Raw genomic sequence first — 14,000 nt, 5'->3', positions numbered from 1 at the left:
TTTTGAATTTGGCCTGATCCTGTCTTTGACAAGAACCGTCTAATCTGGTTGCAGGATTCTGGCTTGGTTCACTTGGGATTTGTTCATGCTCGGATCTGAGGCCCCCGCCCTGGCAGCTGAAGTGAGTCTGGCAGCTCCCCTGTCCCCAGTTAGGGGACCTTCAATGCCAGGCGGAGCGCTGAGAGCCGTTTCTGCAGCCCCCACTAGGGGGCAGTCCCAACTCCTACCCATCTCCTTTCTGTGCTGAGCCCCTTGGGCGAGAGAAAGCTGCACGAACTGACCTTGGACGAACTAATATCGGGGTCCCAGGGGCAGGCAGCAGCCCCCAGCTTCCACTCCCTGCCTCCTTGCCAGGGGGGCTTGCTGGATCTCCAGCAGCCAGTCTCTCCCTGCCAGCCGCCCGTTCTTATTCCCCACTTCCACCTCCATTTTGCAGGGCAGGTGGGGGAAAGCAGCATTGCTTAGATTCGCTCTCTTCTTTAGTCGCCCTAAAAGAAAGGTGCTATTATCCCCACTGTACAGGCGAGGAAACCGGCTAAAATATGTTAGTATCCTGCAGAGGGGCATCCAGCCAGCAAGACGCTCTCACTCTCAGCAGAATACTCCCACTCCACTCCCACGGCCTCCCCTTTCCCGCTTTCCCACATTTCTGACTCCTCAATCTTCAAAACCACAGGTCTCTTATCCCAAGAGGTGCTGCCTTACGTGGCTCTCAGAGGAACTGAAGTGTCCAAGGAGAGAGTAGCTAAAAGCCAGGTTCATCCTGGGAGCCAGGGCTGGAAAGAAGAGGGCCCCGCCCACTATCAGACGCCAAATAGCAGTCCCTGAGCAGGATATATTCGGGGTTTAGCAGGAAGACCACAGAGGTACAAACCGAGGCCCAAGGAGCGGAGGCCACGCAGTCCACCCCTGTCTGCGTAGCTACATTGCTCCTGGCTCCTGCACATGCTGGGCGGGTCCATCCCCTCTGGGTGGGGCTTCCTCTGGGCCCACTGTTGGCTGGAGATCAGGGACTTGAAGGTAATTAAGACACATCTTGCCCTGGAGGGCTTCCCAGCATCGTAGGGGAGATGGGCACCCCAGTAGAGAATTAAGAACTAACTGGGCATCTGGAAGAAGGGACTAGAACTCAGACTAGGAGACAAGATGGAGTGCCATCAGGGAAGGCTTCCCGGAGGAGGAAACCTCTGTGCTGAGCAAGACAGCATAAGTGGGAGTAGGCTCAGCCAAGGCCTCTTTTTGGATTGGGGCCAATCGTTGCCACAAAGACCTGATGGGCTGAGCAAGGAAGTGGAGAGGACAGGAGGGCCCAGCCAGGTCCTACAGGGCCCAGAATCTGGGCTGGGAAGTCAGCACAAGCTGGGGTGGAGGCTCCGCTGAGCACTAATGGGGGGAGGCCAAGGTCCTGGCCTGGAGCCTGCCGCCAGCAGGACAGAGAATCTGTCCTGGACTCTAAGCTTGGGGCAGGTCGGGCTGCCAGGGAGGTGTGAGGGTGGGAACCCGGGGAAAGCGAGGAAGCCTCCCCCAGGCGTGGGGCAGCTCTGGGCCCTGCAGCAGGCAGGCCTCTGGAAGGGCCTCGCTTTTCCTCCCTCCGGCCTCCCTGGTTTTCTCCTCACTCCCTGTCGCAGGGTCTCCGTGCAGGCTGGGGTTCAGTTCCCTGCTCCTCTCCGTGCGCTCCCCCGCCTGATGGCCCCACTAGTGCTGTGGTGGAGGAGAGCTCCGAGGTGAAGAGTGGAGTCCAAAGCCCCCAGAGCTGGGAGCGAATCCCGGCCTTGCGTCTCGCAAGCTGTGTGGCCCAGAGTAAGGAGTCCGACCTCTCTGGGCCTCAGCTTCCTCCGAAATGAATGCAGTCACGGAACGCGCCAACTCAGGAGGCAACCGGGGCATCCTGAACGCTCGGGAGACGAGAGCTCGGGCAGCGGGGAGGGCGCGACCCCGCGGAATCCTCCGGCAGGGCTGGGCCTTCAGGCGGCTCCTGGGGTCCACGGGAAGGAGCGGGCTCGGGGACCCGGAGGGAAACTGAGGCCGCGGAGGAGGCGGCTGTTGACGGCGCACTGCGCCTGCCGACCCCGCGTGGGCGGCCCCACTCGAAAGGACCCGGGCTCCTTTTGTCTGCAGCGTCCTCGCCGCCGCCGCCGCCGCCTCCCTCCCTCCCGCTCTCGCCGCGGCCCCCGCCCTCCCCTTCCCTTCCCCCTCCCCTCCCCTCCCCTCCCCTCCCCTCCCTTCCCCTCCGGAGCGGCGGGGGCTGCGGCGTCGCTGCTGACACGGATCGGCCGCGGCCGCCACCGGGCGGAGGCTGCGCGGCGCAGACCCAGGCGGGCGGCCCCGGAGGGCGCGCGGCGATGGCGGCGGCGGGCGGGTGGCGGGCGCGGCGGGCGCGGGGCCCCGGCTGAGCTGCGGGCCGGCCCGGATGGCGGGCGGCGCGGGCTGGGCGGGCGCCCCCGCGGCTCTGCTGCGCTCCGTGCGCCGCCTGCGCGAGGTGTTCGAGGTGTGCGGCCGCGACCCCGACGGCTTCCTGCGCGTGGAGCGCGTCGCGGCGCTGGGACTGCGCTTCGGCCAGGGCGAGGAGGTAAGCGGGCCCCAGCCCGGTCCCGGCCCCGCCACCCCTCCCCCAACTCCCCGCCGGGTCACCAGCGCGGCCCGAGGCGGTGGCCTCCCTCCTGCCCGCCCTTCCGCCGGAGCCCAGGACCTCGGCCCCCTTCCCCGGGCATCCCCAAACCAGCCGGGCCCTCGCTTTTCCCCCGGCTCCCCAGCCCGGAGCGTCAGCCTCACGCCCAGGGTGGTCTCTGCGCCCACCTTGCCTCCGCGGCCGTGCGGGTCCTTCTGAGCCGTCTGCACATCCCCCAGTGTCTGGGGAAGAGCGCTGTCAGAACCCGGCCCCAGGCTCCCCACCCCGCCCCCCGCTGCGGAGACCGAGATGCAGGGATCTGTGTGCGCCCTGCTGGGCCGGGCCAGAGGGTGAAAGGGACAGGTAGGGGCGCTCCGCAGCCATGGCTCCTCGGCGGCACCCACCCTGCCCAGGCGCGGAAGGAGGTGTCTGCTGGGGCCACCGTGGATTCCCGGCCCAGTGACCTCTCATTCAGGCTCTGCTGGGCAGCCGGGTTCGCAGCTGGCTGTGTTGGCTGCGGCAGGCCAGGCAAAGCCAGGCTCAGGGAGCGGTGGCTGAGCAGGGGCTTTCATGAGGTGAGGCCGCGTCTATCTGGGGAAAGCAGGACTGCTGTGGATTGTTAACAGGGTTGGAAACGGAGGGCTGGTGCCGCCAGCCGGGTGGACGGAGTCCTATCACGGAATGCACACTACACCCGTGTCCTCTGGTGCCGCCGGCATGGGGACTGGGGACTGTGTCTTAAAGGGAGGACGGGACACCCACCTGGCTGAAATGGTCAGGGGTTTTCCCTGGACCATTTCCCTGAGAAGTGGGTTTCCAGGCCACCTAAGGCCTCCGCCCCCGCATGGGGTTGCCGGGGCCACGGGCCTCAAGTGGGCACTGGCTGGCATTGTGTTCCCAGGACAGGTCAGGCCAGGCATTTTAGAACATGGGGGACGCTGGGTAATGGCCAGATTGGGCCTGTGCCTCCGTGTCACCAGACAGTGGGAGGCGATGGAGAATCATCTCTCCACCCACACGTGGGCACGGGCCAGGACCTGTGAGTTGCTGAGAGCAGTGGGCAGAAGAGAGCGAGGCAGCTTCGGCGTGTGAGAACTCAGGTACCCACCCCAGGAAGCACCACTCCAGTGCTTGTAAGAGCCCAGACTGCCCACTGCAGGTCTCTGCTGCAGGGCACTGCCTGCTGCCAGCATGACCCCTCTCCTTCCCCAAAGGCCAGTCAGGCCCTGTCTTTTTCCCAGTGGTTCCCATCTGGAGCAGGCTGAGCACACTTCTGGCATGTGGATGGCCCTGCTCCTTCCTCTCAGGACATAGGCTGCAGGCCTGGTAAAGAAGCCACCAGCTCTGGCTGAAACCTGGAGCTCTGGAACCACAGAGCCTTAGTGGTGGGAAGGGTCTCCCAGCAACCTCTGGCAGGGGCCACCAGCTTCAGCCACGAGCCCGGCAAGCTTCACCCACTTCTCCCCGCCGTGAACCTTTTCCCTCATACACTCTAGAGACAGACCTGCTTGGGAATGGGTCATCGCAGTTCTGCACAGGGACTCACCTGGGTCTCTCTTCTTCGGGGCAGCCTTTAAATATTTGAAAGCAGCACTCCTGCCCCTTCTCTCCTTCCCAGCTCCTCACTCCCATTTTCCCTTCTCCAAGGCAAATACCCCAGATCATGAAGTCCTATACTATTTCCATATGACCCAGTAGCCAGACCTCTGGCTTCTGGCCCTAACGCTGCCGTCAACTAATTCTATGACTCAGTTTTCCTAGCAATAACATGAAAGGGCTGGACCAGCAGACCTCCCCCCGCCCCCCACAGCGGACTATTGTAGCCTCAAATCCTCACACATATGCACATAGCTCAGGGTGGGACTGCCTCTGAATTGGGCACTGCACGCTCCACTCATGTTAAGTTTCTGGCCACCGAAACCTCCAGGGATCTGTTTTAGAAAACTCTGCCAAGCCAGGGATTCCCCACCCTTGGGGGAGGGTCAGTGATTTCTTTCTTTTAAAAACATACTCTGAGATTATTACAGAGGCGGTGGATATGCCCAGCAGAAAACTGGAAATAGGGACAGGCAAAATACAAAAGTCTGTGTCCTATCTGTCAGGCAGCGCCTCGGCAACACTTCCGTCAGAGCTTTACAGAGCTGTTTCTGTGCTTATATGTCAATTTTCTCCAGAAAATGAGATCATACTGTGCATACTATTTTCTAACCTACTTTTATTCCTGGTAAATGATCATCACTTTTCTGCTTCAATAAATTTTCATCTCGTTGAATATGCAGACCTTTCTCAGATTTCCCTGTTTGACCCCAAAATGTCCATTTTTGCCATTTCCTCTCCAGGACTGTGCAGTGTATGTGGTTGTTGTCACTTTTGTTCTCTCTTACTGTACCACAATTCCTTTTTCTTTTAATAATCCTGGCTTGTGGAAGCAATCGGGCCTGTTGTCTGTGTCAATAATTTCTTGAATCTAAACCTGTTACTTGACCCTTAATCCCATTTAATTTCATCTTGTTCATTTCATCACATTGTATCAGTCAAGAGAAAGAATCTAACATCCTGCCTCTGTCACTCTCAGCTGTGCTGGTGCCTGTGGGCCTGAGACGCAGTGTTTCATGTGTCTGAATCCACAAGGCTGGTTAAACACGCAGGGCAGGACCATGGACAGGGCCCCGAGGCACTTGTTGGGGTGATTTTCCGCTCTCACAGTGTTGACCGAGACCCATGGAAATAGATTTGGCATCTCTGCTCACCACCCATCACATCCATTGATGCATTACAAAATTGGAGTGTTATTTTTCTGGCCGGGGGGAGGGCTCCCTTACAAAAAGTGTACTCTTGACAGTTTCTATTTCATTTGTTTAAAAATCAGGCAGCAACCCTGATTTCCCAGCCGCTTGGTGCCCTGGGGTGGATAATAATCATTTATTAGATATGGGGTTCAGTGAACCTAGAGCTGATTGTCCGCAGTTTACCACCTATCCCCGGAATACCAGGGATGCCAGGATCAAATGCTTTGCAGAAACCAAAATATACTAGGTTGAGGTCATAAAGTATGAAATAAATATCCATGAGGCCATAATGAAATATACATATATACATAAATTACTGAACAGTGAATAATTAATAAGTAATAGGAAAATCTCTCATATAGAAGAAATCCAAATAACATATGTTGATAATTGCCCCATTGAGGAAGTGAAGCATAACTTCCCCGCTATAAGCATGAGATGTTTGTAGTGGTTTCCTTATAAAGGGTAGAGTTTGGAAAATGGGGGGAAGGGCAACTGTACAGTGGAAAAACCCAACAAGCACTGTCTCAGAAAGTGATCAAGGCCAACATCAGTAGTGACAAATTATGATGATGGCATATACCCTTGTGTGATGTGGTGAGAATAGACCTTTTCCTCTGTGGTCTTCCTCCCAAACCAGTAATCTCAGTGTAGTCATGAGAAGAACACCAGAATAATCCCAACTGAGAGGCGTTCTGCAAAATACCTAATTAGTACCTCTCAGAATGGTCCCGGTCATCCAAAACAAGGAAATGCTGAGACATTGTCACAGCCAAGTGGAGACTAAGGAGGCAGGATGACTAAATATAGTATCATTGATGGGATCCTAGAGCCAGGAAGAGGACATTAGGTAAAAACAGGAAGTCTAGACCAAGTATGAACTTTAATTAATAATGTTATTTATGGATTAGTTAGTCCTTGATATTTCTCTGCTGTGTTGACCTAGGCATCACAGCAGAAAACGGGAGACAATGGGCCAGGCGCAGGGGCTCACGCCTGTAATCCTAACACTTTGGGAGGCTGAGGTGGGAGGATCGCTGGAGCTCAGGAAGTTTGAGACCAGCTTGGGCAACATGGGGAGACCCCAGCTCTACAGAAAATGCAAAAATTAGGCCAGGCGTGGTGGCTCACGCCTGTAATCCCAGCACTTTGGGAGGCTGAGGCGGATTTCGAGGTCAGGAGACGGAGATCATCCTAGCCAACATGGTGAAACCCATCTCTACTAAAAATAGAAAAAAAAATTAGCTGGGTGTGGTGGCTCATGCTTGTAGTCCCAGCTACTTGGGAGGCTGAGGCAGGAGCATGGCTTGAACCCAGGAGGCAAAGGTTGTGGTAAGCCGAGATTGCGTCACTGCACTCCAGCCTGGTGTCAGAGTGAGACAACAAAAAATCTGCATTTCTTTCTTTTTCCTTTTTTTTTTTTTTTGTGGCAACAACAACAAAAAAGAAAGAAATGCAGGTTTTTGAGGGACGGAGTGATGGAGGCGCACCACTGCCCTGACCTGAAAGTCGACAATGCCAGGGGAGCAGGACTCTGACAAGGATGTAACGTGATGGCTCAATGTCCTGACCCCATGCTGTCTTCTGATGTATTGCGTTGTCTCTCTGACCTCTTTTTTTTTTTTTTTTTTGGGGGGAGTTTCGTTCTTTTTACCCAGGCTGGAGTGCAATGTCGCAATCTCGGCTCACCGCAACCTCCGCCTCCTGGGTTCAGGCAATTCTCCTGCCTCAGCCTCCTGAGTAGCTGGGATTACAGGCACGCGCCACCATGCCCAGCTAAGGTTTTGTATTTTTAGTAGAGACAGGGTTTTACCATGTTGACCAGGATGGTCTCGATCTCTTGACCTCATGATCCACCCGCCTCAGCCTCCCAAAGTGCTGGGATTACAAGCGTGAGCCACCACGCCTGGCGTCTCTCTGACCTCTTTAGGCCTCTGTTTACTCATCCATCAAATGGGGCCGATCAGAGTCCCCATTCCATAGGGTTATTGTGGGGTTTGGCTGAGTTAATACATACAAAGGGCTCAGCCCAGTGTCTGCACAGAGTGGGCATAACATCAGAATTGCTGGTGCTCTCACTGTGGTTATTATTATTTTCTAAACACTTGCGAGCATCTTTGAGAGGCTGTTCTGGCTGGGGATTTGCTAGGGGTTGAGGTCAAGATCTGGCACCCGCCTCTGTGTTCTCAACCCACCCTCCTGAACCAGCTGTGGTGTTTCTGCCCCTCTTGTGTCCTCTCAACAGTCAGAGAATGGCAGACGTTGAAAGCAGCCAGAGATGTCCCGGACCACACTTCCCTGCAGCAAGGTCCTCTTCCTTTTCCGGTTTGAAGGCCATCCTTCTTGCTAGAGAAATGGAAATAAGAATAATCAAGTAGGCCTCTGCCATGCATGAACACAGCACCATCTTCTCGGGGCAGTGGCCCTGTCCTGCCCTGTTGGAGATGAAATGACAGGCCCCATTGGGCTCCCTGGGTCCTCAGGTCCTCTCTGAGCTAATGCCTGCTGTGGGGGAATTGCCAGTGCCACTTGCCTTAAGCCTGGGTCTTTAAAATGGCAAAGGAATCGGGGTGCTAGGATGGGCTGAGACCAGCCAGGAGCCAGCCCTGGGGCTCGGTCGATGTCTTCTGAGATACATGGGCTTCCACGGATAGGAGCACCTGGAACTAACGCTCCCCTGCTCAGGAGTGGGGATTGGATAATGGGGAAGATACAACTGTGTCCTCCACAGCTGTGGCCAGAGGAAGGGGGTGGAGGGGAAGGCAGGGCCAGATCAGAGGTTCCCCATAGGCAGTGAGGAGACCCAGGCGGCCAGGAGCGGATGTGTGTGTGAGAACAGGGGCGGAGAGCAGGGATGGAGGCAGGAGGCCTCCTCAGGGGACTGTGGCACATGGTAAGAGAGGAAAAGCATCCTGAGTTGGGCAGTGGCGGGGGGTGCAGAATTGACAGGGGCCTGGAAGGCCGGCAAAGTCCCAACGAGCCATTCCTAAACGGTGGTAGTTAAAGGTGCTCTTTTGAAACCTGGGCCCCTCCATGTGCCCCACCCTAATGAGGCCACTGTGCAGAGACAAGCCTGGCCTGTCAGAAGGAAGGCCCAGGTGCCCTGAGCCTGGCGGGAAAGGTGGGTGCGCCTGGGACCTGAGCTGAGAGCAGGACAGGAGTGGGCCTGGAGAGGTCTTCTCTTTCCTGTGCTTCTGGGAACTGTGCTTCCGAGGTTGGAGGTCATCGTGGAAGTGGGGCCAAGGCTGAGGTCCCTTGGGGCGTGGGGATGGGTGCGTGGCACCACACTCTGCATTGGGGTGGGAGGACGAAGCCTACCTGAGCACCCTCTGGCCTCTGGTCCCCACCAATCTGGCTGTGCTGGGAGGAGGCTAGATGAGAGGGAAAGTCCTCCGGAACTCATCCATCTTATCAGACATGGCCGCCACCTTGGCTTTTCTTTATTTTTTTTGTAATTGAGTCAGACTCTGGCTTTGTAGCTCAGGCTAGAGTGCAGGGGTGCCTCCTGGCTCGCTGCGGCCTCGAGCTGTTGAGCACACGCCGTCCTCCTGCCCCAGCCTCCCGAATGGTTGGCACTGCAAGCATAGGCCGCCATGCTCAGCTAATTTTTTGTCAGACACTCTTTTTTTTTTTTTTTTTTTTGAGAGATGAACTCTCACTCTGTTGCCCAGGCTGGAGTGCAGTGGAACCATCTTGGCTCATTACAACCTCCATCTCCCGGGTTCAAGTGATTCTCTCACCTCAGCCTCCCGAGTAGCTGGGTTACAGGTGTGTGCCACCACGCCCAGCTAATTTTTTTGTATTTTTAGTAGAGATGGGATTTCGCCATGTGGACAGGCTGGTCTCAAATTCCTGACCTCAAGTGATCTGCCCGCCTTGGCCTTCCCAAAGTGCTGGGATTACAGGCATGAGCCACCACACCTGGCCTGTTGGACACTCTTGATGAAGCCTGAATTCATTTGGCAAACCTTGCTGAGTTCCAGCGTCATTCTCAAGACACTGGAGTTCTGGAGAAGGAAGGGGCATCGGTGTTGAGGGGGCCATGCTATGGCGGATGTGATCCCTGCCTCCACTGGTGAGACCTGAATGGGGGACGTGTAGCTGCAAGTAGGGGGAAGAGTCGGCCCTTTCCATCAGCAGGACGTGCCCTTGGAGGGGTTTCACTGGGTAGAGAACCTTGAACCAGCCACAAGCTTCCCTTAGGGGCATCCACCCCATGAAGTGGGACGCTCCCCCGTATAAGTGGGCCATGAGGCTGGACGAGCAGCGTGGCTTTCAGACTTGGCCCTGGCTCTGAGGGCCAGGAACCTTCCCCAGCACCAGGAAAAAAACCAAAAAGGCAAAGGAGGAGAAAGGACCAGGCAGATGGAGGACAGGCTGGGCCAGAAGATTCCTGCGAGCCGCCCTGGCTGGTGGGTGGGGACTAGGGAGCCCAGGAACCCAGGATGGGGGTGGATGGCTGCAGTGACACCCCTTTTTCCATGGGCAGGATCCTGCTGCCTGAGAAGGTCGGTGCAGCACTGCCTTGGAGGGTAGTGTGGAGCTGGGGTGGGCAGCAGGCTCCTGGACATGGCCCCCCGGCCTGGGCAACCTGCTGCCAGCAGGTATAGGGTGTTCACAGATCTTTGTGCGGATGGGGTTCTGCCTTAGCCCTGGAGTGTGGGGTGGGGGGCTCCTTCCCCTCCTGTTGCAGCACCCCTTTGGCCCACCCAGCCAGCAGCTGTCCCCACCCCAGCTCTGAGCAGTGCCACCAGGAACAGTGCAGAAGGAGTACCTGACAGCTGGCTGGGATTCACTCTCTTTTTTTTTTTTTTTTTTTGAGACGAAGTCTCATTCTGTTACCCAGGCTGGAGTGGAGAAGTGCGATCTTGGCTCACTGAAACCTCTGCCTCCTGGGTTCAAGTACTTCTCCTGCCTCAGCCTCCCAAGTAGCTGGGGTTACAGGCATGTGCCACCACGCCTGGCTAATTTTTTGTATTTTTAGTAGAAATGGGGTTTTACCATGCTGACCAGGCTGGTCTCGAACTCTTGACCTTGTGATCCACCTGCCTCGGCCTCCCAAAGTGCTGGGATGACAGGTGTGAGCCACCGCGTCCAGCCTGGGATTGACTCTTAGAGCTGAGCCACACCCACCTGGGCAGGATGGAGGGGACATGGCGGCTGCCTAGAAACAGCGTATGGCGTGCCCAGGTCACTGCTGTCCACCTAGCCCCGAGTTATTGCATAAATGCGCTGACACTTTCATAGAGTTGATTTTATGGAAATATCCCTTACGTTTACCCTTAATACATGTCCAGATTGAAAGGCTTTTTATTCCTAGGCCAGACGTGGTGGCTCACGCCTATAATCTCAGCACTTCGGGAGGTGACTATTGCATCATTTCTTCACCCCCGTCCCCCGTGACCCTCGCGGGCACTGAGCTGCCCTCAGTCCTAAGACTGCACCTCTGACCCCTTTGTCTGCCCCGCACTCTCCAGGCACAGGCTCTCTTGTGCAATGACCAAAGTCTCCTGCAGCCACTGGTGATTTTCCATGGACAGGAGGATATGGGGACCCAAGGAGGCCAGGACCCACCCAACTTGCGGGCTGCCTTTGTATTTCTTAATCCCTTTCATCATCAAGGTAACCAGGAGGCTCCGGGAGGTGAAGTGACTTGTCCAGGGTCTTGAGTAACTGGAGGAGCTGGGATTTGAACCCAGGTCTGTCAGGTTCTAAAGCTGCCTTCTTAGCTTCCTGCAGTTGGGGGTCTTATGGTCTTAGAAGGTCAGGGGAGGGAGAGAATGACCTGATCTGAGTTTCAGAAATCTAACAGTGGAGAAATCTGAAATTTGAGGCTTCCTCTGGCTGGGGAATTTGAATCTCTGACTGGGTAAAGCACAGATCAGAAGTAGCTCTGGGATCTGCAGGGCAGGCGGGCACTGCCCGGGGCCCTCCCATGGGCACCACAGGCAGGGCTACCCCAGCACTGGGTGGGGAAAGGAGGCTATGCCAGCAGGACCTGAGGTTTCAGAGGGAGGGAGCCTGCCAGCGAACTACGCCTGGAATCATGCATCCGCACCACTTCCTGTTCAGATGGTGATTCCACGGCCCTGGGAGGCATGTGTTTCTCTGACTGCTCCGGTTTCCTGCCAGGCACCGTAGGTAGTCCTCTGCAGGTCCAGGCTGTGTGGGGCCGATTCTTCTGTGTCTCTAGTTGGCCACCCCGTCAGCGCCTGGACCACACGCTCTGCTCCTGCATCCTCCTTGGCCTGCACGGCAGATTCTCCCCAGTCAGAGGCACTGGAGCCCTAGCCGGCCCGGGCCCCATCCTGCTCTCCTGCCCCTTCCCCATGTCCACTCTTCTCCAGCACCTCAGTGCAGGCCAGGCCAGCTCTCACATTCTCTCCCTGCCCTGGGGAAGTGGCAGGGAGCTGGGCCCTGGTGTCAGGCACACATGGTTTGAGACCCAGCCCTGCTACTTACTCGCTGTGTGACTCTGAGATGTTACTTAACCTCTCTATGCCTCAGTCTCCTCGTCTGTATAGTGAGGATAACAATAGCAGTGCATGTTGAACCCTCAAAACGACAGGGGACATAGTAAGTGCCACACGTGTTTGTTAAAATGACCATTACCACCAACTCTAGGTTTTCTGAGTCAGCTGTCTGATCTGCTCTTTTACAGATTTTTTTTGATTTTTTGAGGACCCACTCTGCATCATGTTTGGGGCCAAAGGGTATACAGATGAGTAAGATGGGATTCCTTCCCTGCGGTGGGGGAGGTGTGAGATGTAGAAACCTTGGTCAGACCTGCGGGAGGGCCGGGGCCGGAGGCTTGTGCAGGTGTGGCTGAGGCAGGAAGACAGGATAGTCGCTCGGCCTGGGAGGTGAGGAAGCCTTTCTGGAGTGGGGCTCCAGAAATGGATGGTGGGGCTGAGTTTGGAACAGGGTCTGCCAGGGTGGAGGGAAGGGGTATACCAAAGGTGAGACCTTACCTGTGCAGAGGCCCACCTGCAGGGGTGGGGGGCAGGGGCCGACCAGCCAGGCTGGAGGCAGGAGGTGGCAGGGCTTGATTTTACCCCAAAGGTGTCGGAATAAAATGTTGAAGAGGTTTAAGCAGAGGGCCACACGGCTCTGGTACCTTCAGACAAACCCGCTTAAAAGTAGCGTGGGTGGGGAAGAAGGGGCCAAGGTAGAGGCTTCTGTCCCAGTTCAGGGGCAAGGAGAGGGGAGCCTGAGGATGGAGAGAAGGGGAGGGCCAGAGGGAGGCTCCCCGGCAGTCTGGAGGCTCGGTGACCTGACCGGGAGCTGGAGCCCTGAGCCCAGTGCGGGTGGCGCTCACACGCCTGCTGAGCTCACATGGCTCCAGGGCTTGCCCTCGCTCTCAGAATCTTTCCAAGGGCAGCTGCTCTTTACTTTCTTTTTTGAGATGGAGTCTCACCCTGTTGCCCAGGCTGCAGTGCAGTGGCACAATCTTGGCTCACTGCAACCTCCACCTCCCTGGTTCAAGTGATTCTCCTGTCTCAGCCTCCCAAAGTGCTGAGATTACAGGTGTGAGCCACCGCCAACCAACTTTTTTTTTGTATGGTGGGGACAGGGTCTTGCTCTGCCATCCAGCCTGGAGTGCAGTGGTACAATCTCAGCTCACTGCAACCTCCGCCTCCCTGGTTCAAGTGATTCTCCTGCCTCAGCCTCCCGAGTAGCTGGGATTACTGGCGCCTGCTACCACGCCCAGCTAAGTTTTTGTATTTTTAGTAGAGACAGGGTTTCACCAAGTTGACTGGGCTGTTCTTGAAATCCTGACCTCAGGCGATCCACCCATTTCAGCCTCCCAAAGTGCTTGGATTACAGATGTGAGCCCCCACTCCCAGCCTGCCCTTTATTTTAAAACAAAAAAATATATATCAAATATTGTGGGGTTTTCTTTTTTGAGACAGAGTCTCACTCTGTCATCAGGGCTAGAATACAGTGGTGAGATCTCGGCTCACTGCAACCTCCGCCTCCCGGGTTCAAGTGATTCTCCTGCCTCAGCCTCCCAAGTAGCTGGGATTACAGGCTCCAGCCACTACGCCCAGCTAATTTTTTGTATTTTTAGTAGAGACAGAGTTCTACCATGTTGGCCAAGCTGGTCTCGAATCCCTGACCTCGTGATCTGCCTTCCTTGGCCTCCCAAAGTGCTGGGATTACAGGCGTGAGCCACCATGTCTGGCCCAGCCATATTATTCTTGATATAGAAATTTAAACTACTTTATAGGAAAAAGAAAGCTAACTAGTACTGAATTAAATTTCTGTACCTGACCTTGGCGGTGACACACATCTGGTTGTGACTGCCTAGTGTGAGCTATCATGACCTTCGTCCACCTCAAGCTATCTCCTGTGCCTGAATCTGCCCTGGAGAGGGTCGTGGCTCCTCCCTCTCCCGCCCCTGCCTCATCCCAGGTGGGACTGGCCCTACACCCATCACTGTAACTGTCTGTGAAGGGCTCTGTTCTGCCCGCTCAGCTCACTGAATCCAGCCCACCTGGCTGGGCACCTGGGCCAGCTGGTCAACCCCTGGGCTCAGCCTCTGCTCTGGTGTGAGCAGGGTGGAGCCCAGGGGGCATTTTGCTGCCCAGGTGATGCCCTCA

The 14,000-nt window shown here is 56.2% G+C and overlaps 1 protein-coding gene across 1 annotated transcript in view; it reads left to right on the top strand.

Moving 5' to 3' along the window:
- Positions 1-2,242: 2,242 nt before the first annotated feature.
- The window catches only part of RAB11FIP4 (RAB11 family interacting protein 4), a 134,255-nt gene continuing 122,497 nt past the window's right edge, over positions 2,243-14,000 (top strand). Inside the window, exon 1 of the mRNA XM_032280959.1 lies at positions 2,243-2,569. Coding sequence (XP_032136850.1) covers positions 2,411-2,569 — 159 coding nt within the window. The 5' untranslated portion in view covers positions 2,243-2,410. The remainder of the gene's footprint in view (positions 2,570-14,000) is intronic.

The sequence above is a fragment of the Sapajus apella genome, unplaced genomic scaffold (assembly GCF_009761245.1).
Source record: "Sapajus apella isolate SASKATOON/1434 unplaced genomic scaffold, GSC_monkey_1.0 scaffold12, whole genome shotgun sequence".
NCBI lineage: Eukaryota > Metazoa > Chordata > Mammalia > Primates > Cebidae > Sapajus > Sapajus apella.
The sequence above is the reverse complement of the archived record's forward strand: the minus strand, read 5'-3'. Positions and strand labels throughout refer to the sequence as shown.